Source organism: Pseudonaja textilis, chromosome 3, assembly GCF_049901715.1.
Source record: "Pseudonaja textilis isolate UNSWEBS1 chromosome 3, rPseTex1.2, whole genome shotgun sequence".
NCBI lineage: Eukaryota > Metazoa > Chordata > Lepidosauria > Squamata > Elapidae > Pseudonaja > Pseudonaja textilis.
This window is the reverse complement of record NC_141992.1, coordinates 18,804,655-18,830,754: the sequence shown is the minus strand read 5'-3', so window position 1 is coordinate 18,830,754 and position 26,100 is coordinate 18,804,655. Positions and strand designations below refer to the sequence as shown.

Here is a 26,100-nt window from a genome sequence, read left to right as displayed (position 1 = left end):
CAGCTAGACTGCTATTACCCTTCTCATCTTTCTCATCTTTTCTACTATCTTCTTTCTCTTTTTTTTTTAACCATATGGCACGTGTTAGCCAGGGATCACCAAGGTTGGCTGGCTGCTTTTGTGAAAGGAATTTTTTTGGGGGTGTTATCTTTACCTATGGGGTGCCTGAACGCCAATAGGCAGTCGGGGGAGGCTCCCTTCTTGACCCTCCGTGGTTTATTCGCTCATGGGAATTGAGCTGCTGACCTCAATGGTGGGCAGATGAAGTGTCTTACCGCGTGAGCCACCGCGGCCCCGTACCTTGTCCTATTGGTATCTTATGAATTATCACTTTTTGTTTGTATGTTATGGTTTATGGTTGTACTTTATGATTTATGAGCTATGACTTACTGTGTTGTTTCTATGTACACTGAGAGCTTATGCACCAGAGACAAATTCCTTCTGTGTCTAATCATACTTGGCCTATATTTTATTGACTCAATCAAGATGCACCCATTCAATATAAAGGTGGCTTTCAAGATCTGGATTTCTATGGTTGCTTATTTAATTCTAGGCTCAGTTCAAGCTGCTGATGCTAACTCTAAATCAACTGGAAGGAGTAGCTTTTTTCTCATGTTTGCCTGTTTGACTTATCACATTCTATGAAGTCCCTTTTGGGGGAAAGGTGAAATAATTCTACATTGGAAAGGTCTCTTGACTTTAGAACAATCTCCCACAAAAGATGGGGTGTTTTTGTTTTTTGGATTTGACGTTCGAACCTCTTTTGTAATTTTCATTGGCCAAAACATTTTAAACAGCAGTGTTGCCCCTGCTTTGTTTGTGGCTTCTATCTTTCTGTTTACCTTTGTTTGCTTAAATTGCTATTGATGTTTGAGTGTAATGTGTTTACCTTGGTGGGATTAATATATTCATGCTTTTGTGTACCATCCTAGAATCCATTCAGATGAAGGATATAGCTATAGATATAATGCCTGTGGGAATTTAAAAGTGAATGCTGCAGTGCTACACAAGAGATATCCTATATGTCAGATTTCAATGAGATTGAATAATTTTAATTGTCTAATAGGCTTGTTTCTAAAAATGTGAATCAAATTGTGAATTTCTATGAACAGAAATGTGGATCACACCATGAGTATAAGAATTCATAAGAAGCAACCTATCCTGCTACACTTCATCAATGCCCCCAGGTATACAAGACAACATCGTCCTAATGCATCATTACCAGGAACTCCAACATGCAACATACCTAAAGAATGTCTATGGAGATTCTCAGTTTTCCAGGTCATGACTGTCCCAAAGGGACTTTTTCAAAAGGCAACTGGACTTTGTTTTTTCCTCTTGAAGACATTTCACTTCTCATTCAAGAAGCTTCTTCAGTTCTGACTGAAGAACTGGTGTTCAGAACTGAAGAAGCTCCTTGAATGAGAAGTGAAATGTCTTCAAGGAAAAAACAAAGTCCAGCTGCCTTTTGAAAAAGCCTCCTTGGGACATAGACAAAGAACTTACAAAAAAGCTTGGAAGCATCTCACAGAGAGGAGCAAATATTCTATCAACTCCCCACTATAGTGCCTCCAAAATATCAAAGACCTAAGAATAGAAGAAGATGAAATTATGGTTTCAAAGCACAGCGTTCTCTACATTCATAGATCTAGAACAAGCTACACAGCATACCTGACCTAATCAAATACACCAGAAAAAGAGTACGCCTTATTACATATAAAACTGCCCTCTAAGTAAGAAAAGGTATGTCATCATAACAGATCATGAATTGTCACATTTAGAATCAGAGAAGCCATCTTGAAGCCAGCTACTATTTCCAGGTTGTTGTTTTTGTCACAAATAACGACTTATTATTGTAGTATAATCATTGTGAATTTTGTATGGGCTTCTTTCAAAGGCAGAGATTTCAGGTAGAATGAGAAAGTGGTGTGCAGTTTGCATCCTTCTCATCCTAGATGAAGAATTTCTGCCAACTATTTTATAATTCAAACAGAGAATCCACTCCTATCTATTCATTAGTACAGGGTTTCTCAAATGCTTTGATGCTATAGCCCTGTAAATTAATAAATTGATTTGCATGATCCTACCCCCTCAAGTAAAGTTCTCACACCATATTGTGAGAGAGCTCCTCCAGCTCAAAACTTGACCCCAGTAGCTGGCTTATCCAGGTAGAACAGGAGCATGGGTAATAGAGTTCTAATATTGTCTGGCTAGTTCTGCCCCCATCCAGGCAAGGACATCTTATACAATGCTCAGCAATGACCTGAAGCTGTTGCTGTAGTGTATTTGTGGTTGAAGGAGATTGTTTTGATTTATAAGTTAAGCTAAATTTCAAGGCATCTTAACTTCTATCCTTTTTTAGTCATTTTGACATTTTCTAAATATGTTATATTCAGAGGTGGGCTTCAAAAATTTCAGCAATGGGTTCTCTGCCCGTTGGGCATGGCCTAGTCAGCCTCCTGCACCACGGGGGGGAGAATTTTCACCCTCCCTGGGCTTCGGAGGCTTTCCTCAAGCCTCTGGGAGAACAAAAACGGCCTTCCCTGGGCTCCAGAGGCCTCCTGAAGCCAAAAACAGACCCGTTTGCGGCCTTCCAAAGCCTCCACGAGGCCCATTTTCCCCCTTCCCTGAGCCTCTCTGCAGGCTCTGCACTTACCTCACATCCAAAATGGGCCGCATAGAGACTCCTGGGAGGGGAAGAGAGAGGTGGGGTGGTCAGAGTGGGATTTAGCAGTTTGGCGAACCAGCCATAACATTAACTACAGGTCTGCCTGAACCTGGCCGAATCCGTAGCAGCCCACCCCTGGTTATATTGTTAGGAGTATGCAGTGCTTCAGCATTGCTGTGATGAGGCTGTCCTATATAGATATAATGAAATGTGAGGACCAAATTAAATGTAAAGCAATTGCACAACCCTACTTTTAAGACTTTTTAAAGATATTTGGAGTCTATCTTTATTCTTCTTTATTTATTCTTCTTTCTTTATTTTTAATATTTGATTGTGTGTGTGTTGCATTTTGGCAGATACATTGTCCTTCACTTTTAAAATATATGACGTTTAGTTTGTGCAAATGTGAACCACCATTACTCTTTTTAAAAAAATGCTTTAATGTGCAGCAATAAAGGGAAGGGAAGGAAAGGGTTAACCCAAATCATATTATCAGACATATATTTTTGGCAAATATGAGTCAACATTTCAAAATATTTTCAGAATTAAGAAAAATTGCTTCAATATGCAGAGATAAAGAGTAAAAGACAAACAGAAATAAAAAAACCAAATCAGAGATAAAGACACTGTTTTTAAAGACAGCCTTAAATCTTGAACAGATGGAACAATATTGGTCAATGTTATCATTGTGCTGAAAATGCCAGTCTATAAGAACAGAACAAAATGCTTTGATATTACTTCAGTTTTTAGTATTTTGCCCTTGAGTTTTGAATGAACTGTGAAATTCTAATTCATTCAGACACAAATTTCTGCTATTATTCTGTCCACACTAAAAACAAAAATTGTGTGGTACTTTCATCTTTGTAAGGCTGGTGTGGCTGATTATCTCATAAGGTTTATTCCCAAGAGCCCAGATTGCAGAAGATTATAGAAGAATGAATTCTTCTAAGAAATCTGTCCTGCATGATGCTCCCTCATTCATGGATTATCTTTTACTATTTGCAGTTCACATCTTTCTCCTCCTTAAAGTGCCAAAACTTTTAAACCATTTTCTCCTGAAAAAGAAATTGTGTCTACACCTGAAAACTAATCTGTAATGGTGTATCTTGATATTGTCCACTTAGTAATCCATGTTAAACAGATTTAGATTTAGTAGCTATATACAGATGATAATTGAATTAGGACCACAACTGAGTCCAAAGTCTATGTTGCTAAGTGAGAAATTTCTTAAGTGAGTTTTGCCCCATTTTATTTAATTTCCTTGCCATGTTTGTTAAGTGAACCACTGCAGTTGTTAAATTAATAACCTGGTGGTTAAGCATCCAAATGTAAATCATGTCACCATGGGGATGCTGCAACGGCCATAAGTGTGAAAAATGGTTCTAAGTCAGTTTTTCCATGCCGTTGTAACTTTGAAAATTCTCTAAACAAACTGTTGTAAGTCAGGGACTACCTGTATACTCTCTGTGAACATTTCATGATACATATCATAAATAGATTATTTATCAGTTACCATCAGGGTATGTATGTGCAAATGCATCTTTGATGACAAGCTTGTATAGATAATGTAGATAAACAGGTATATAAATAAATGGTAAGCATGCAAACGTACTGAAATGCTTACAGCGTTTAATAGCATAAATTACAATAATTCTTATCCGGCTATACATGTTGGAAATATCATCTTGTTTTAAGTGACCTTCAAAGTTTTTGGCTAAGACAAGATTGCAAAGGGGAATTTTGTAGTTCACAAAATTACCATATGCAGGAAGGACTCAGTTCTTAGCTCTTTCACTATTTAAGTAGTAATTTTTAAAAAATTAGTATTCTTACAGTTATGAATGATCATAATAAAGTTAAAAGCCATTTGAAAGAAGCTGTAACCAAGAGAAGTCATCTGATATAGGCCATATGTAAGCATTTTAATATAATTGAGCCGAAGGTCAACAGTGCTTATTTTTCTAAGGTGAATAATGCACTGTTGGGAAGAGATCTAATTTTAGAATAGGAAATGTTGTGCTGTATGCACAATTTTTGACTCTGATAAAGAGTCTTGGAGAGAAAATGCTGATCTTACAACTGCATTATTTGATACATTTTTTTTCATAGGATGGAGAACTTCCTCTCACCTTCCCCCAGACCATGGACTTTGTAAATACTCCATCAACTATTTTCCATACACTTTGGAAGAAGGAATGGAAAGGTGGGGGAGGGGTCAGTCTTCCAAATTTTTCACTCTGTCAAATTAACATGGTTAAGCATATCTACAGTAGTTGTCACTCTAGCACATTTCATCATTAGAAAGCAAGATTTTCAGCTGTATAATATCAAACCATTTTTGAGCCTCTTTAATTATTAATTGTCTCTACCATTTTTGTGTATGTTTCTATGAATGTCAATCTTTATTATTGTCAATGCTAGAGCCAAATGGCAATAAAATAATAATAACAATGACAATAACAATAATGATAACAGCAATAATAATAATAATAATAATAATAATAATAATAATAATAATAATAAAATAAATGCATTGATGGTGAACTTGTCAATGCATCACTTGAGTACCATCGGCATTGACAAGTTAATCATCGGTCAATTGCAAAAGGCAGCTTTTCTCGGAACAGCTTCCCTCTTGCAACAGTATCTGTAGCAAACCTCAAACATCCAGATCTGTCTATCCCAGGTCCTTGGAAAGGACTCGATAGGTAGACAAAAATGCCAAACCCAGTCTGAATATCTGCCTGACTGTGTGACAAACAATAATAACATAACAATATCAGCAAAGGAAGATCTGATTTTCCGATATTCTATCAATCCTAATGTGGATAAAACGTGGTTGGTATTTATTTCTTCTATCTGCAATTTTTATACAGTTTCTATCAAACTGAAAGGTGTTTTTTTTAGTAGCTGCTTATTTTAAATGTACAAAACCCTTGTGTGTAATTCCATTAGCTGCCCTACAGCACTGCAATCTACAGTTTCCCTGAGGCTATTGTGAAATATTGATGAAATCCTTGCTTTTGTGGCTTCCTCTGATACACTAAACAGTTGTCTGATGTTAGTTGGACTTGAATGAAACTGTTCAGAGCTATATCAGTAGCAACGACTTCAAAGGCTGTTAGGCTGTTACTTTTTTCTTTTTTAACAAACTGAAGTTTCAAAGTCTTTCCATGTAATATTTTTAAAAGAGAAAGAAAGTTCATATCAACTAAACCATATAATGGCATCTTACATGCACATATATTTCCGTCTATTGACACATTCATATTTTTATCACTTAACTTTTTCATTTATAAGAAAGAAAGGAAAGAAAGAAAGAAAGAAAGAAAGAAAGAAAGAAAGAAAGAAAGAAAGAAAGAAAGAAAGAAAGAAAGAAAGTTATAGCTTGTATAATCCACTCTTTAACATAGCCTAAAGGCATCAAAAGTCAAAATCTAGAGGAAGCTAAGAATGAACTGACAAAACAAATCTATTCCAGTTACCTGTCTGTTAGGTGGAAAGCATATTTCTTTCCTTTTTCATGTTTTCCCATTCCCATGCAAGCATTATAAGAAGCACTGAAGAAAGATAAACATCTCAGCTAAGCATCCCATTTTTGTATGAAGATCTGGGGCATTTTACATTCAAATAATATGTGTGAGTGTGTGTGTGTGTCAATATATATATGTGTGTGTGTGTCAATATATATATACTGACAATCCCTCTTGCCGTACTGTAAATTCCCTTCAGAAAAAAATATGAGCACTACAGGTAATCCTTGATTTACAACAGTTTGTTTAGTGACCATTCAAAGTTGCAACAGCACTGAAAAAAGTGACTTATGACTGTTTCTCACACTTACAACTGTTGCAGCACCCCCATGGTCACGTGATCAAAATTCAGATGTTTGTCAATTGACTCGTATTTATGATGGTAGAAGTGTCCCGGAATTGTGTGGTCCCTTTTAGTGACTTTCTGAGAAGCAAAGTCAATGGGAAAGCCAGATTCACCTAACAGCTGTGGTACTAACTTAAAAAATGCCGTGATTCACTCAACAATTGTGGCAAGAAAGGTTGGAAAATGGAACAAAACTCACTTAACAAATTTCTCACTTAGCAACAGAAATTTGGGGGCTCAATTGTGGTTATAAATCAAGGATTACCTGTACTTAGAGTTTGTTCCTACTAAATGTTAGTCCCAATGCCCCTGGGGAGCTAGAAAGATTGCTGCAGTTTGAACACAGCCACACTGTCTGCACCCTTGTTTTAAGAATTTTAAGGATTAAATGCTTTGGGGAGCAGGGTGAGAGCTGATCATTCAAATCAGGGTCATCATACACGAACAGCAGAATAAGGGCTTGGAGTTTCTGTTTTTCACTTGGGGTTGAAATGATTGATGCTCCTCCTAATTCCCAGAAGCTTAAGTGAGCCTACCTGGGTGATTCTTTCCTTGCTGCCGCCCCAGCTCCATTTTATTTCACAACACACTCAACACAACACATTCCGAGTTAGGTTGACTTGGAGGAGGCAGAGAGTGAATTGCCCCAAACCTGTGAATATCTGAATGGCAAGCTGAACTTGGATCTTGGCATTCTAAGTGTAACAAATTCACCATTATGTCAGGTTGTCCCCAAAGGCAAACAGCACAGGTGTGCTCCAAAACTGCAGGTGTTGCCATCTCAGGTGTGATTTGAGCAAGAGAATGTGTGTAAGAGAGTAAGAGAGATAGAGACAGACAGACAGAGACCAAGACATAGACAGAAAGAGACAAAGTGGTGAAAAAGGAGGACAATATCCATATTTAGAGGGTTCCACCGGCCAGAGAAGATGTTCTTCCAATCTTTTGTCTTCTTAAACTGTTTTCACCTCTGCCCCGGAAGCATCTCTTACTATAGCATGCACCTGCAAGACATTTCAATCTTCTGTTTATTTGGAAAAAATAATAAGCTGAGACTTACTTGAGAGAGAGGCTCTGCAACTAATTACAATGGAGAAAATGATTCCAGGAACTCTTTTTGGATACAGGAGATAAATTTCTTAGGGTATTCTTTGCTAGATTTGGAGGGAATAAACATTTATTCTGAGATTACAGATTCCCAAATTCCTATTGAAATGTCTTGTCACAAACCCCACACCTGATTGTCTACTGTTTTAGCTTTTGGGGGGTGGGGGGTGGGAGAGACAGCCATAATGTTTTCACTGGCGATGGCAATTGTTACCTCTCTGCTTCTGCCTGGCAGCGCCCCCTTGTGGAAAATCACTTGTATCTCTACTGTGAGCATCTTTTTTGTTAGTATGGTACCAATAGCACCATAGCATAGTAAAAAGAGAATTGTGATGGGAAGAAAGAAAAGCAGATTACAGGTGGGGTCATTTCATATCAAAGCACTGTGAGACCATGGAGTTCCTCATCTAATAATAGCAAAAATAGGAATAATTTATATCAGTTGATATTATGAACAAAATAAGTCTCCATTCTGAGCAGACTGAACCACATCACTTTGACTGAGAGTTAGGGAACGCACAAAAGCATCCAAATTATTTAGATTTTTTCCCCCTGCAACTATACATATTAGTTTGGTTCCTAGAAACTAAACAAGCAAGAGACTAACAGACGTTTGTTTTCTGGTGTAATTGAATGTATTTTGTATCTCTCTCTCGCTGTATATCAAGGATGTACTGTACCTGAAATCAGAAATGCAAGTAGCTGCTTTTCTTTCTTTTTTTCGTTTTTAATGGCTGTCACTCGATAAATTGTAATCAATTAAATCTACATCCATTTGATTAAGGTTAAAAGTAATTGTAAAGAAAAATAAATCCTTCAGTTCGGATCTTAAAATAGCACAGGAATTGTTCACAGCTGCTTTGTCCAACTTATAAAGATTAAGATAGACCTGTATTGTATTGGGTAGCAAGAATCACCATCTGCATCTACCCAGACAGTTTTCACAAAGGCCAGCTAGCAAGGATGCTTACTAGCCTTTTATAGTTTATTTTAATGTTCTCCATTTTCCTCTCAAACATGCAGATTGGCATATTTACAAAAGGTCTGGATTACCGTCACCCAATGTTTTTATTGATTCCGAATGCATATAGAACATAAATGGATCCCAGAATAATCCTGGTAAACAACAACAAAAAAATAATGCCAGAGACTAATTCTTTTATTTCTGGCCTGATATTGTCCCATTTATTTTATTTGTATTATAAAAACTTTGAAATTATATGATCAGATGGTCAAGAAATGTGCTGGTCATCAAGCAAAGTATCTGTGGGGGCACAGGGGGGACATGATGGTGTGGGAGTGTGGGTGATTTTATTATATTAATGTATTTGATTCTTTTCTATTAGTTGTATTCTTTTAAATGAAGTTTTATATTCTGTAACCCGCCTTGAGTCACCATGCAGGAATAGGTAGTGTTTATAAACTGAATGAATGAATGAATGAATGAATGAATGAATGAGGCATTGTTCTTTAAAGTGAACCTTCTGAGGTTTATGAAACTTTAAGGTTCATTTTCAAATAGCAACTGGAGTTTATTTCGCCTTGAAAATGTTTTGCTTCTCATCCAAGAAGCTTCTTCAGTTTTTCTACAGAACTGGAGAAGCTTCTTGGGGGAGAAGCAAAACGTCTTCAAGGAAAAACAAATAAAGTCCAGTTGCCTTTTGAAAAAGCACCTTTGAGTCAACCATGACCTGGATGACTGAAAATCTTCATTGATGTCTTTAAAGTCACCAGCCTATGAGTATTAAGGATGTGTCAAGATTGGGGTTTTGTGGGAAAATGTAATCCAGATTCCCAGGAGGCAGGAGCTGCATTCCAGAGGACCAAGAGATAGCAAATTTAGATAGTTTGGTTGGGAGGAAAAGTCAAGGTATAATAGTTCCTCCTTAGAAGTTCTCGGAGCATATCTTTAGCAATATGAGTAGTTTGCTTTAGTTTTGCAAGATTTCTCTTTATCGGCAAGCAATAATAAAGGACACTGGAACCAATTATTTGTGTTTTTCCTGGTTTTTGGAGCCTGACAGGATTAGATTCTCAGGAAGGTTCACTCAACTGAATCACATTTCCAAGTCAGATAGTGTAATGGTTTGTGAGAAGGTCCTTCAGAGACAGGAGGAGGAGGAGGAGGAGGAGGAGGAGGGAGAGGAACAGTAGACTGGGCAAAAGTTAGATTTTTCACTCATGTCAGAAATGGTGAGGAACTTTCAGATTGAAAGGATTGGCTGGTGACATCACTGTTGCCCTGGGGATGCCCAAAATGGGAGCTCCTTTCATGATCTCAGCAGGAACTAGAGTGAAGGACGAGAACTCACTCTGCCCCATATCAGCATTTGGGTCTCAAACATGGGCTTGCTAATCTCTACCTCGGAGTCCTAACCACGAGAGTGACCATGCTCCCAAACAGATAAGAGGCATGTTAGCCTGGAGAAGGAATGGGGGTGTAACATATGTCTCAGAAGTGACCTTCTTGGATTGTAAAGACAAGGGGGTGGTTTACTGTATCCTGACAATAAAAGTAGCAGTTTTGTCTGGACTACATCTAAGGCAGGGGTGTCATGTCAAACTCGTGTCATCACAGCGGCATCACATGACGTATTGGGACTTTTTCCCCTTCACTAAACTGGGCATGGGAGTGGCTAGTGCGTGATGCATCCGGCCCATGGGCTGGGAGTTTGACAGCCCTGCTCTAAGGGCTAACAGATTGTTGATTTGAATCAAATTATGAAACAGGAATCGGCTGCCTCTAAACTGATCTAGTGATTCAGTAGCCATTTAAGCATGTACAGCAAGGCTTTCTTTCCAAATTTAATTTGTTGTCCTAATCAGATCTGAACCAAATGTGTTCAGAGATCCAGACAGAAGGGGGGAAAATGTGTTTAACCTTTCAGTGAGTGGAATCGAAGCAGCAGTTTAGATTGAATCTGATTGAATCTGTACATCTGTAATGAACAGGGTTGTATTTCCTTTCTTTGGCAAGTGGGCTTTCATCGGAATTGTTGAATGGATAAAATATAGGCATCATATTTCCCGAAACAAACAACATGCAAATGTTGTAGAGAAAACAGATTGGAATTTCATCAGCGCAATTATGTAGGGTTGCTATATGCTCCCAGAAAAAAACATATAGCCAGTTTAAGGAGTGGCTGGCAGATGTTCCATGTGTACCAGCACTCTTCAAAGTTTCCTTTCGTCTTTGAATCCAAAACATTGTACAGCTTTACTTAATGTTTCTTAGAAAAATTCCCATTACAGAGGGCCATTGTCATTTCTGGCACACAGAATTAATTACTTTTAATTTTCATGGTTATTGCTAGCATACATATTTTACTGAGATTTTAAATATTTTTTATTATAAACTGTTAGAAAGGAATATACACGCAAACACGCACAGCAAAATGTTCTGGCAGGATATCCCAAAACAAAGCAAACATATCATCTCACAATGGTGTCCACATATTTATGTTAGAAAATACTTTTCTAAAATACAAGAAATAAAAATAAAAAAGTAATGGCCCATCACTGCCCCATCACTGCCCTTGAAACATAATTCCTTTATAACATCGCAAGACAAGTAATGGTTTAAATGTGTACATTGTGTTTCCCACTAGAGTTAGCCAAATCTGTCAGTTTCTAATTTTTCCAGTCTACTAGTTGTTATGCGTTCTTTCCACATCGCTATGCAATATTTTAAAACATATTTACATCACAGTTTCACATTTCTTTCAAATAGACAAATTTGCCCATTCTTTGTTTACCCCCCTTTAACACTTTTGTGCAAGCTTTTCCTCTTATAAACATTTCACTGTTGTTGTTTTTTTATTTTGATTAGGTTGGAGGACAGCTAAATTGTTTGATTCCAGTTGGTTTAAGGAGTTTTAAAGAGAAACTAAAAGTTAAGCTTTTTTTTCATGCATTTCAATGTGATGCTTTGCAAGGCATGGTGGCATTGGATGAAGTAAATTTCTTCAGATTATTACACCAGCTGAGCCTTTCCATAGGGGAGAAGGACAAGATTTTTATCCTACCTTTATAAAGTAATCCTCGATTTATAACTGTTTGTTTAGTGACCAAAGTTACAACGGCCCTGAAAAAAGTGACTTATGACCATTTTTTACATTCATGAACTTTGTAGCATCCCCACAGTCACATGATGAAAATTCAGACACTTGGCAACTGTTTCATATTTACAATGGTTGCAGTGTCCCTGAGTCATAGGATCACCTTTTGTCACCTTCTGACAAGCAAAATTATGGGGAAGCCAGATTTACTTAACAGCCGCGTCACTAACTTAACAACCGCAATGATTCACTTCATAATGGTGGCAAGAAGAGTCATAAAATGGGACCAAGTTCACTTAATAAATGTTTTGCTTAGCAACAAAATTTCGGGTTCAATTCAGGGGTGGGATTTACAAATCCCAACAACCGGTTCTCTGCCCGTTGCTGGGTGGGCGTGACCATGCTGGGCGTGGCATACTTGAACTTCCGGAAGGGCTGTTTTTCACCTTCCCCAGAGTCTGAAGGCTTTCCTCGGGCCTCTGGGAGGACAAAAATGGCCTCTCTGGGACTCCAGAGGCCCTCCGGAAGCTGGAAACAGGCCCATTTCCAGACTTCTGGAACTTCTGGAAGGGACGTTTTTCAACCTCCCAGAGCCTCCGCGTGGACCCTGCACTTACCTGCATCCAAAACGGGCCATGTGGAGACTTCTGGGAAGGGAGGGGCAGGGTGGATGGGGCCAGCCAGTAGGTTCAACTACCAATTCAGTGAACCAGGAGTAAATTTAACATCCGGTTCCTTTCGAACCAGCCCAAACTGGCTGAATCCCACCCCTGGCTCAATTGTGGTTGTAAATCAAGGGTTACCTGTAGATGTGGCTGCTTCAAAAGCTATTCCCAGGGCTGCATGCATCTTGAGTCAGCCCATTACAACTTTCACAGAACTGCACATATTTGGCAAAAGACACAGCTGCTTTAATAAGTAAAAAAGGACTGTGTGGCTTTTGCTGCAATGCTTTATAAAGAACCCCATTCAAGAGCTTTGCAGGATCTTATCAGTCCTCAATAACAATTTTCCTTTAATTTTTTTCCCCTTCACCTATTGTCTTCTACTGCTCTACTCTTCTCCCAAGCACCATGCGGATTGCTTTCATAATAATGGTATCTTAAGGGAAATTAGGATCTCTGAATGAAAATATGCAGATGGCATTTGGGCTTTGCAGGGAATAGTGGTGTTACTTTGGAGGACAACAATTCACTGTCTCTTTCCCTCCAAAAACTACATTTTCCAGACTTGGGGAGAGGGATGTATCCCTTTTTAAAAATAATTCTTACTATACATAGAAAAACAATGTTTGTCATACTGAAAATACTAATTGAAAGCCCAATGAAGAAATGCGTGTTTTAAAGATAAAGAAGAAAAAAATAGGCCTTACTAATATTCTGTGTTGAAACAGTATGTAATTTAGGTCAGCCAACATGTTAAGCTTAATTGCATAACTCTTCAAGTTGAGATATGATGTTATTAAATGGACCATTTAATTTTTTTATCCTGCCTTTATTTTTTTTATAAATAAACCAAGGTAGAAAACATACCTAGTACTCCTTCCTCCACTTGTTTTCCCACAATAACATACCTGTGAGGTGAATTGGGCTGAGAGTGAGTGACTGGCCAGTTTCCTAGTTTCTAGTCTGGGGTCTTCACCAGTAGACCAAACTGGCTGTACCAGAGTAGGAATCCCCAAGCCTTGGTCTGCACCCCACTACCGGGACATGGCCTACTCAGAATTGGGCCATGCAAGCGGCTGGCTGGAGTACTTGTGTGTGCGCAGCTCAACTTACATGAGCAGTGGGCTGATGGACACTCGTGTGTGTGTGCCCTGGCCCATCGCTCATGCAAGTCAAGTTGTGCATGCACACTGCCTTGCCACACATGCAGGGGCTGCATGCACCCCTTCTCCCACCCCCAACTGGGCCAACAAGCCACAAAGGTTGGAGACTGTGTCAGCCCTGGAGCCATTTTCCCCCTTGGCACTTTCAGGGCTGCCACAGCGGAAATGAATCAAGCTGTGGGAACAGGAGTGGGGAGGTAGAGATAGCTGGGGGATTGTAGTCAAAATAAAATTCTTTCCTCTGAGAATCAAAGACTTTCTCACCAGGTGCAAGAAGGTGGGATCTGAGGCCAAGCAACCCTTGGACTGTGTCCTGATGGGACCATGTGATGGACTGCATGGGAGGGGGAAAGAAAACTTTAATTTTAACTAAGGGGAAAACCAAGGGATGTTTAGAATTGGGTTTCCCCGAATGTGTCCATATGACATGCCTAATACATCTATACTTTGAGGAATATGCCTGCCTTGGAGTTTTGATTCTGTTGGGTGTGTTACTTGGAACCCTGACAGACCGCTGCACTAGGGATATTTGTGCAACTTCACTATACAGATAGCCGTCAAATTGTGACCACAATTGCGATCAGAACTTAGGTTGCTAAGTTGCTAAATGAATTGTGCCTGATTTTATGACCTTTTTGTCATGGTCAATAAATCACCATGGTCATTAAGTGAGGGACATAGTCATTAAATGAATTCGGCTTTGCCCATTGACTTTGCTTGTTGGAAGCTTTCCAGGAAGATCACAAATGGCAATCCTATGAACCTGGGATGCTGCAACCATCATCAATCCATGCCAGGGGCCAAGGGGGCAGATTTTGAACATGTGATTTCAGGCAGTTGTAAGTGTGAGAATGTGCCAATATGACATGCCTAATACATCTATACTTTGAGGAATATGCCTGCCTTGGAGTTTTGATTCTGTTTGGTGTGTTACTTGGAACCCAGTCATAAGCTACTTTTCTCAGTGTTGTCATAACTTTACATGGTTACCAAATGAATAGCTGTAAGTTGAGAACTGCATGTACAGATTAAATATAGTACTAGGGGCACAGGGAGCAACAAGGAGAGGGGACACTTTTTATTTTACAGTACAGTTTAGATTGGGGTCTCCAACCTTGGCAACTTTAATCCTTGGCAGACTTCAATTCCCAGAATTCCCCAGCCAGCAAGCAAGAGTTGAAGTTCATCAGGCTTAAAGTTGCCAAGATTGGAGACCACTGGTTTAGATTAAGCTTTGTCATAAACACAGTGCTGATATACAATAAATTAGTCTCAATGGTGCTTTTTTTCTTCCAAAGGCAACTGGACTGGGTTTCTTTTTCCTTGAGGAGGAAGAGGAAACATTCTGATTCAGAATATGATGAAGCCTCTTGGATGAGAAGCAAAACATTTTCTTCTTCTTCCTTAAGGAAAAATACACTTCAGTTGTCTATTGAAGAAAAAAAGCACCTTTGAGAACAAATATGATTTGGATGATTGAGAATCTCCACAGACAAGGTAATTAGTATTGCAGGTATAATATTGGTCTGTCCTTGAGTAGCATGTATTGATGTCAATTTGTTCTAAAACCCACTGCTAAAAAGTTGGTACCAAGTTAAGGAACTATGATCTACCGTTCCCTTCTTTGGATTGTCACAACCCACACTTTGGAATTTAGGCATTCTACTCCAATGCTAACTATGGAGACAGAGAGGGTAGATCACTACTGAATATGAACTAGATTGCAGTATATCCAAACAAAGGATCTTTGTAGAATTTGAAAAACAGGGTAGCTGATCTCTTGAATTAAAAATCATGAGGCTGGATAGATCAATGGTTTCAGTGATACTGAGATACTGCTTGATTCATATGGTATATTTGGTTTTCTATTGTGGAATTAAATATGGTCTCGCATCCACTTCCAAAACATACTATAATCTGCTTTTTTTTTAACACAATATTTTAAACATATCATTACCTCAAATTGAGCAAGCTTTTATGATGAATCCTTCTAAATGTTCTGGAAGGTCAAAGGGCAACTAGCATTTTGTAAAGAATGAACCCAATATTGGAAAGTTTTTTTCTATATCTAGATTGCCCTTGCTCAAGAAATACATTTTTGCGCAAATAAACTGATTGCACAAAATGGCCTTAATTTGTGTACTGAAAGGGTTGCAACTACGTTATGTTTTTTTTTTAAAGAAAGATGAAAGTTGTTCTATCAGAAGCTCTTTTACTAATCAAGCATTCTGATGAATTAATCTCCTGCATTTCAATTTATATGACAATTTCCATATGGTGGAACCTTAAGGAAATCATTTGGAGGGCTCTCCGCACATTCATTAACTACTGCGAGCATCTGTATTTTAACTGCTTTAAATACCAAAGCAAATGAATAAAAAAAAAATGGGGGGGGAGAAGGAAAGTGCCTTTAAATATATATGTAAATATACAATCATGTATTTCCTTCAATCCTTCCTTTTTTTATAAAACTAAAATTATATGCATTCTAATTTAATTCAATTGTTTGGTGGAATTTTTGATGGAGCCTTCCAATCTTAGGTTCATGTTGTGTGTTCATTGCTAACACACAAGGAGTTTTAAAAACCACAACTCTCTCAGTTCTTGCATTGTAAAGATTATAGTATACCTGTTAAAGCGGAGTTAAAAAGCGGAGTTTTTCCTCTGTATTGTGAAGGAGTAGTTAACATTGGCTATTACATTTGCTTTTGTATACTGGTTCACTAAAGAGAACATTAAAAACACCACGAGGAAAGAATAATAGAAAACAGCAGGAGAAATGTACTACAGGTAATCCTTGACTGTTAAACTGTTTGCTTAATGATTGTTCAAAGTTACAACAGCAGTGAAAAAAATAACTTATGACAGTTTTTCACACTACAATCATTGCAGCATTTCCATGGTCACGTAATCAAAATTCAGATGGTTGGCAACTGACTCATATTTATGATGATTGCAGTGTCCCAGTATCATTGGGTCCCCTTTTGCAACCTTCTGACGAGCAAAACCAATGAGGAAACCAGATTCACTTAAGAACCATGTTACTAACTTAACAACTGCAATGATTCACTTAACAACTGTGGCAAGAAAAGTCATAAAGTAGGGCAAAATTTCCTTTACAAATGTCTTCCTTAGCAACAGACATTTGAGGCTGAGTTAAGGTCCTAAGTTGAGGATTACCTGTATTCCAGTGGTGGGATTCAAAATTTTTTACTACCGGTTCTATGGGTGTGGCTTGGTGGCATGGTGTGGCTTGGTGAGCGTGGTTTGGTGGGCATGGCAGAGGAAGGATACTGCAAAATCCCATTCCCTCCCCACCCCATTAACCTGCTTTCCAGCTCTGTTCTCCTGGACAGGGCAACAAAAGCAGGGCCCCGATCAGCTGGGATTCGGGAAGCAGAAAATAGATGACGGGTGGGGCCAACCAGAGGTGGTATTTACCGGTTCTCCAAACTACTCAAAATTTCTGCCAACGGTTCTCTGGAACTGGTCAGAACCTGCTGAATACCACCTCTGCTGTATTCATAAAAGTAGAATTAGCAGTCGCGTTGAGTTTTTTAGATCAACCTAAGATAATGTCTCAGGAACAATCCCAAGTCATAAAAATAGCCTCTTGATTTTGGTAACATTTTATATTAGTCAAATGATGAAGCTGAAATTACAGATGAAATTAGCTTGACAAGTTAACAAGTTAACCTCCTAATTCATGCTTTGAGGATTGTATGATAGCTTCTAATAGCTAAAATTGAGCAGAGTATATTGGCAGAGTGGGATTGCAGCTTATTCCAATCTTAACAAGTCCCAAATAGAAATTGCTACAACATGATAGCCATTTAGAATTGGCAGTATTGGGCTTGACACAGCAGTTTGGCTCTGTGGACTGAATCCAGATTAAATTAGTTTAATTTGAGTCCGCTGAAATTAATGGACCAAAGTAATGATGATTTAACTAATGCCCCATTGATTTCAGTGTGAACTATATGCAACTAAGTTAAGATGGATTTAACCCAATATTCAGCAGATCCATATGTGACATATGCAGCTAAATTTGTGGAGGGACTCTAAGGGATTTCCATCTAATTTTCCATGCAATTACCATCATTTATTCAAATGCCATGATTATTTGATGAACCCATGGCCATCTCCATTCAGGAATAGATACAGAATTATAACTATTTTATCTGTATAAGCTGAATGAAAATGTTATAGTATTCATATGAGAATGAAGCATACCCTTCTTTGGAATACATTTTACAATTTAGGGATAAACTATTAGATCGTAGAAACTATGCAAAGTACCTTTTCATTGAAAATATTGTTTTTTGGTTTAAAAAACATTATGAAAAATATAGTGATATAGTGATATAAAATATATAAAATATAGTGATATATTGTGTACAATTCTGTGTAGCATTCATTTGTTCTGTCACCTCAAGCATTCTGAATGGTTATCATGTTGACAACATTGTTGTACCTGAAAATACACCCTAGAAGCAGGAATACTTCATTTGGCCAGTGGAAATTTTTTCAAGTGAGCTAATATCCATATGATCATGCAATTTTAATGGGCTTAATAGGATCTTGGATATTAATTTTTCTGACTGTTCCATTAAGAGGTGGTTAGAATTTGACTACTATTATTAACTCCAAATGTCTATAACTTATAAAGAATAATGATTGTCTGTTAATAAAACCAGGTAGTCTTGCTGGATTTTTCACATCTTGTGCTAACAGTCCATAAAAATAAATGATTAACCAAACTCTAGCAAGGAAGCAACTAGAAAAATGAATGTCCCATGTTTTATTTGACCTATTTCACACATTTTGATATTCCTTTGCAGGTTATGTCCAAGAGGATGATCTGAAAGATGAGGAAGACATAAAAGAGGAGGAAGAGGATGATCAAGAGAGCAATTCAACGGCTCATCTTCAGGGGAGCAATGACCCAGGAACAGATGAAGAACACGAAACTGGTCCTGATCCAAAAGAAAACTTAAGCTACCAGAATTCCCCAGGGAGTCACATCTCCAATCAGGATGCGGAAAATGAATCTTTACTTAGTGATGCTAGCGACCAGGTGGCAGACATTAAAAGCCTCTGCTCCAGGGAGGCATCGGACTCCAAAGGCAATATCCATCCCAAACATCCAACGGACACACACAGCTGCATGGATAAAATGACAGCTGTTTATGCTAACATCCTTTCAGATTCTTATTGGACAGGTTTGGGACTGGGGCTCAAACTGTCCAATTCTGATAAGAGGGGATGCGACAACAGAAACGGAGCAAGCAAAAGTGACTTTGATTGGCATCAGGATGCCTTGACCAAAAGCTTGCAGCAGAGTTTACCTGTCCGGCCACTCTCCAAGCCAAACCTTTTCAGCTCAGTCCAGCTATACAGGCAAAGTAGCAAGATGTGTGGAACTGTATTCACAGGTGCTAGTAGGTTTCGGTGTAGGCAGTGCAGCGCTGCCTATGATACCTTAGTTGAGCTTACTGTCCACATGAACGAAAGTGGCCATTACCAAGATGACAACCATAAAAAAGACAAGCACAGATCTACCAGCTATTCCAAGCCCCGGAAAAGGGCTTTTCAGGACATGGATAAAGAAGATGCTCAGAAAGTCCTGAAATGTATGTTCTGTGGTGATTCTTTTGACTCTCTTCAAGACCTGAGTGTTCATATGATCAAAACAAAACATTACCAAAAAGTGCCTTTGAAGGAGCCGGTACCTACCATCTCTTCCAAGATGGTAACTCCAAATAAGAAACGTGTGTTCGACATTAATAGGCCTTGCTCTCCAGATTCGACCACGGGATCCTTTGCTGACACATTCTCTTCTCATAAGAATGCCAACCTGCAGCTATCGTCTAACAATCGTTACGGCTACCAGAACGGTGCCAGCTACACGTGGCAGTTTGAAGCATGCAAATCGCAGATTCTCAAGTGCATGGAATGCGGGAGCTCCCACGATACTTTGCAGCAACTCACAACCCACATGATGGTCACGGGTCACTTCCTGAAAGTCACGAGTTCAGCTTCGAAGAAAGGGAAACAGCTTGTTTTGGATCCCTTGGCTGTGGAAAAAATGCAGTCGCTTTCTGATGCGTCAGCCACTGACAGCCAGCATTCGAAACCCTCCAGTAATTCATCAACCGATTCTATGGCTCCTGTTTCAGAGCTAAAAAAAGAAAGTAAGCAAAATAAATCTGAGGAAGTGAACAAAGATGAAAAAGGGATAAAAAATGAAGATTATGAAGACGCTCTTCAAAAACCACTGGACCCGACAATGAAATATCAGTATCTCCGGGAGGAAGATTTAGAAGATGCTTCAAAGGGTGGTGGAGACATTTTGAAGTCTTTGGAAAACACTGTCACCACAGCCATCAATAAAGCCCAGAATGGAGCACCCAGCTGGAGTGCATATCCCAGCATCCATGCAGCATACCAGCTCTCAGAGGGAACAAAGCCTTCCTTACCGGTGGGGTCACAAGTTTTACAAGTTCGACCAACAGTCAGTAATAAACTGAGGCCTATCGCTCCAAAATGGAAAATGATGCCTATTGTACCCATGACAGCTAATATAGTCCAGTGCAGTCAGTTGAAAAAAGAAGGAGACCCCCCCAAGAAGGAAGGTCATAAGGACCACGTTAAAGATGGCAACAAGACAGATGTGGTTGCTCCGTATCAGAATGAAGGAGATTCTCCTCCTCAGGCTGAGATGTGTATAGAGCCCAAAAAGTCAGAGTTAAGTCCTTTGAAGGAGGAACACAAGACAAAGGAAGAGGAGGAAAAAATAAAAACGAAGGATTGTGTGACATCATCTCTCAGCAATGGATGCCCTACCGGGAACCACACTTCAGAGCTGCCAGGTTTAAATCCCCTCAGCGCCCTGCAGTCTGTGCTGAACAACCATCTGGGCAAAGCAAATGAGCCTTTGAGACCTCAGTCAAACTCCAGCCCCAGTTCAAGTTCAGCATCTTTGTTCCACAAACCAAATTTAAATATCATAGAGAAGCCTGTTCTGTCTCCTGCGTCAACCCCAGCTAAACCTGCAAATGTCACATCCAGGCGTTATGTGTTTGAGAACAATGATCAGCCAATTGACCTGACAAAATCCAAGAATAAAAAAGGAGAATCTGTTCAGGCCCAGTCTTGTACTTCCCCACCTCAGAAGCACGCTCTGTCTGACATTGCAGACATGGTCAAAGTCCTTCCCAAAGCAACAACCCCGAAACCTGCTGCTTCATCCAGAATCCCATCCATGAAACTGGAAATGGATGTTCGGCGTTTTGAAGATGTCTCCACAGAAGTCTCCACGTTGCATAAAAGAAAAGGAAGGCAGTCCAACTGGAATCCTCAGCATCTCCTGATTCTACAAGCGCAATTTGCGTCCAGTCTCTTCCAAACATCGGAGGGTAAATATTTGTTGTCAGACCTGGGCCCTCAAGAACGTATGCAGATTTCCAAGTTTACTGGGTTGTCCATGACTACCATCAGCCATTGGCTGGCGAACGTCAAGTACCAGCTCAGAAAAACTGGGGGGACAAAGTTTTTGAAAAACATGGATAAAGGACACCCCATCTTTTATTGCAGTGACTGTGCATCTCAGTTTAGAACCCCATCAACGTACATCAGCCATTTAGAATCCCATCTAGGTTTCCAAATGAAAGACATGAACAAGCTGGCTGTGGAGCAGCAAACCAAGGTAGAGCAAGACATTTCCAGAATTTCAGTTCAAAGATCTCCTGAAACAATAGCTGGAGAAGAGGACACAGACTCTAAGTTCAAATGTAAGTTGTGCTCTCGGACATTTGTGAGCAAACATGCTGTAAAACTTCATCTAAGCAAAACACACAGCAAGTCACCAGAACATCATTCACAGTTTGTAGCAGAAGTGGATGAAGAATAACTCCTAAGGTATGCATGCCTTAACTGCAAAAGAAAAAAAAAAGTGTTTTAATGTGATGTTGATCAAAGGAAGGGCTCTTAAAGCACTTCTGCTTTATTTAAAGAAAATATTACTTTCCAAAAGGTCCATTTCTTTTCGGACATTGGCTTCTCTGTCGGTAATTGTTGCATGATGGGACAAATTTTGCATGGACAGCTGCTTCCATCAGTCTGTTTCCATGATGAAAAAAACCTTTACATGTTGCCTTTTTCCCAGGCATGCGCTCTTAAAGACAAAGAGACCTCTGCCAAGAAAAGATTTGGCAGTCTTGCTTGCTGTTGATACCATGTTCCTATTTAGCAAACTTAGCCCTGTAAAGCTTTCAGTAGAAAAAGAAAAGCATGCTGGACATTTCATTCTAATGATTCCCAATGAAATTGTGTTTGCTTATAGTATTTGAAGCAACGATGTCCCCCTTTGGTCTGAACACAACACCAAAAGTCACTACAAACGGATGTTTCAGTATCCGGTTTTCAATAATGGAATTCCCTTGCTTTAATTTTAATAACCTTATGAATCCAAGAGCCTTTTGTTCCCACCCTTACCCTTCACTGTTCATTGCTGGTGAAATATCAAGCCTGTTTTGGGGATTGCTGTCTAGAGCCTATGGATCTACAGGAATAATCATATTGTTCTCCTTTGGGTATGGGGGGAGAGAACATGAGGTTACTCAGAAAGTCCAAAAGTCAGTGATAGACATAATATCCTTCGTCCCTTTATCTCCAGCTGGTGTCTCTCGTCAGTTCATAGTTCTTAGAAAGTTATTCTCAACATGCAAAGCTGAATGGTATTTGCAAAGCTATTGCCAACCTGACAAGCTTAAGCCAATGTTTTCATCTCCTGATTTCACCAGCCCTTAGGATGATGCTGATTAAATATGCCTCCAATACATTAAAAAAAACCCACCAATCTATAATTATTAGGCTAAACTCTGAAACATATGTCTTCTTCTCTTTTTTCATTTTCTTTACTTTGAGATCCCATAATCTAGGATAGGTAACATTTCTTGGCGGGGGGCAAATAGTGATAGCATGTGGTAGCCACATTCCCAAAATGGCTGCTATGAGAGAATTGGCCTTTCTGTAAAATGGCTGCTGTGAAAAAGATGGATAATTCCATAGATAGATTCCATTTACTAGAAAGAAATTAGCACTTATAGGTTATTGTTGAACCCCAAGTTATTGCTACATGTAATTATCATGCTAGAGGGTGCTGTTTTGCTTTGCAGCATGTTCATCTTCTATTAAATTTGTTTTATTAAAGTATTCCTTTTTTTAAAGGGGGGTGGGCAAATCAAGTGACATAGGCAGCTTAACAGGGACCAAGGATGTAACTGAAGCCATGTCAGTATCTGGAAGTACAGGTAGTCCTCAACTTACGACCACAATTAAGCCCAAAAATTATGTCATTAAGTGAAACAGTTGTTAAGTGAATACTTTTCTTGCCACAGTTGTTAAGGGAATCACTGCAGTTGTTAAGTTAGCAACATGTTTGTTAAGTGAATCTGGGTTCCCCATTGGTTTTGCTTTTTAGAAGGTGGCAGAAAGGGATCACATGGTCTATAACTATTAGGCTAAACTATGAAACATATTTCTTCTTCTCTTTTTCATTTTCTTTACTTTGAGATCCCTTAATCTAGGATTAGGTAACATTTCTTGGCTGGGGGCAAATAGTAATTGTGGTTCACCACAATCGTCATAAATATGAGTCAACTGCCAAGCATCCAAATTTTGATCACATGTCTTTGGGGATGTTGCAATCATCGAAAGGGTGAAAAACGATCACAAGTCACTTTTTTTTAGTACCACTGTAACTTCAAATGGTCACTAAATGGCCTGATTATTCTGATTTAATAGTAAACAATTGGTGCTCAACTGACTTGAAAAGTAGCATAAGTCTGCAGTATCATAAAAAAATAATACAGAGAAAAGCAACGTGAGTTATTGTATTTATTAAGACTGTACAAATTTTCATTTCATCAATTCAAATTAGCAAACTTGTTTTGGATTCGATGCATGAACTTGATTCAGATTGAATCCAATAATCCAATTTGATTTGGGGGATAAAAAAGTTTTCTCCACATGGACAATCAGATTTCTGAATCAAGCTGACCCGATTCATCCTTTCAGATTTCAAACTCCATTGCATTGTTCAGATTGATTCAATAATTCAGATTTGGATTGATCATATTCTTTGAACTGATGTGACAAATCAAGAGCAGACCTTATTTGCACAGGCCTAATATTTATTAGGTTTTATAGCGCTTTCCTATGTCTGTTGTGCTGTAGCATAAAACAAAAACCAATCAAAAATAAAACCTTAAAATACTGTAATAATAGTAATAATAAAAAACTTGAATGTCAATTTCTTGCATTTTTGGTATTGTTCTCCAGGGAGAGATGCATATTATTCCCCTTCTTTGTATAATACATGGAAGTACAAAAAGAGAAAATACAAAATAATATATTTTCTCCTCCTATGTGACTTCACTAAACTCTACAGATAGTCCTCAGCTTATGATCATTCATTTAATGACCATTTTGAAATTATAAAAGTACTGACGTACAACTGGTCCTTGCACTTATAACCATTTGTAGCATCCCTACGGTCATGGGATCAAAATTTGGGCATTTGACAGCTGGCATGTATTTGCAATGGATAAAATGTTCTGGAGTCACATACTCGCAACTTTCCCAGGGGATTTCCAAAAAGAAAAGTCAATAAAACAAGACGGGTTGATTATTGACCAGTGCAAAAAAGGTCATAAAATTGGGCATGACTCACTTAACAACCACACTACTTTACATTGCAAGTTCAGTCTCAATTGCAATCATAAGTCAAGGACTATCTGTAATGTGCCCATAGATCCTCATACTATGGTTTCTGCAGGCTTTGGAAAAAGTATGAGTTCTTGTCACTTGCTCAGATTCCCAAATGCAACTGAGAACATGAACAAATCATTTATTTTCCTTGCATCTTTGTTTGAAGTTTGTCACCTATGCTGCTCTTCACACTCAGGTATAGGGGTGGGGTGTGAAAATGCAGAGGTTTTTCATAATCTTCAATTTGATAGCCGTAATTTTCAGAACTTAAATTCTCTCTGAAGGAAAGCTGAATCTGTCAAGTAGACCAAATTTTATGTTATACACTGAAAGTCTGCGTTTCAAAAAGCTTGGTTATTTAGTGATTCTTCTAGATAAATATATGGCTTCATAGATCCATTTGTATAATAATAAATTTCTTTCTCACAGACAAATGCACACAGAAGTCTCCCTCTTTAATTATTTTGCCTGATCTGAATGCCCTTTGAAGCTTCTTTCTTATTTTATAACAGGAAGAAACAAATAAGCATGTTTTTAATAGCAACCTGGAGTGTAAAAACCTGCACAGTGAGCCTTTTTACAATCCTATAATCCCCTAATTCAGGGTAGAGTTGGGGCAAATGGAAGGAGCAGAGCATTTACTGGCTGGATACCCTTCTTGATGCCTACAAGGAGTTCATAGCATATATTTTCTCTTTGCACCCTTAAAGAGAAACATCTACTGCTATCTAGGATTGAACTCTCAACTTTCCAAGTAGGAAGCAAGCATCTTCACCATTAGGCCACCACAGTTCTCTATAATCCGAATCTACCCCGAATTAAGGATAACAGGGTCACTTCTATATATGCACCACTATGTATGCATCATTTCTCTATGTATAGCTGAGTATCACTTCCATGTATGTATGTTGTGTATATGTATGTATAGTACATATGCAAGTGATACCCAACTGTTCCATTCCATGACTTTTTAAAAATAAAAATAATGCAATTTTTATAGCCTAATAGATGTTTCAGGTTTCAGTCCTGAAACAGAGAGCAAGTAACTTCTGAATATATCATCTACTGCTTATATACATCTCTCTCTCTCTCATTTATATATGAATAGTTTGATGCATACTTAATAAAGCCTACTTAGTTCCAAAACCTGATATCTGGTGTTTGTAAATTAATTACAAGCAAACCACCCGAATGTTCAAATAGATTCTCACAGCATGATTATTTCAAAATAAACTGTACAAAATTCTGTGGGATTTAGATGCAGCCACTAGTAGTAAGTCAGGCTGGATTTCATGCAAATTACTCCCAAGAATATTAGGATTGGAACTCAGTGTCACCAAATGTGTAATTAGCAGCATTAGGTAAATGTTCTACTAAGGATGCATTTGTTGGGAAATCCTGCTCACAGTATGTGTATTGGGGAAGGGGGTGGGTGCGGGAGACTTTTTTTGTCCTATTAAATTTCACAGTTATGAAACATATTTTGTCTGGATTTAATGTCAAGTATAGAAAAGGTCATGTACACTACAACCAAGGTGAAATACAAAAATTCAGGAACGCTGTTGGGTGAACAACTTTGCTAGCTTGGTTTCATCTTTGTGTCAGTTAATTATCCAATTTATGCACACAAAACAAGATGAGCAAGAAGAATCGGCTTCCATCGGTTTGAAGACAGAAAGCCATTACAATACATAGAGTGGGAACAGTCAACATGTATAAAAACACACTTTATAGTCGCTTCTCAGAATTGTGCTGCTTTGTTTTTGTTTTCTATCCAAAATCCTTGG

The 26,100-nt window shown here is 38.6% G+C and overlaps 1 protein-coding gene across 2 annotated transcripts in view; it reads left to right on the top strand.

Moving 5' to 3' along the window:
* The window catches only part of TSHZ2 (teashirt zinc finger homeobox 2), a 410,566-nt gene that overhangs the window by 241,010 nt on the left and 143,456 nt on the right, over positions 1-26,100 (top strand). For both annotated transcript variants that reach the window (XM_087928987.1, XM_087928988.1), the window contains exon 2: positions 18,382-21,460. In XM_087928987.1, coding sequence (XP_087785113.1) covers positions 18,382-21,452 — 3,071 coding nt within the window. In that variant the 3' untranslated portion in view covers positions 21,453-21,460. The remainder of the gene's footprint in view (positions 1-18,381; positions 21,461-26,100) is intronic.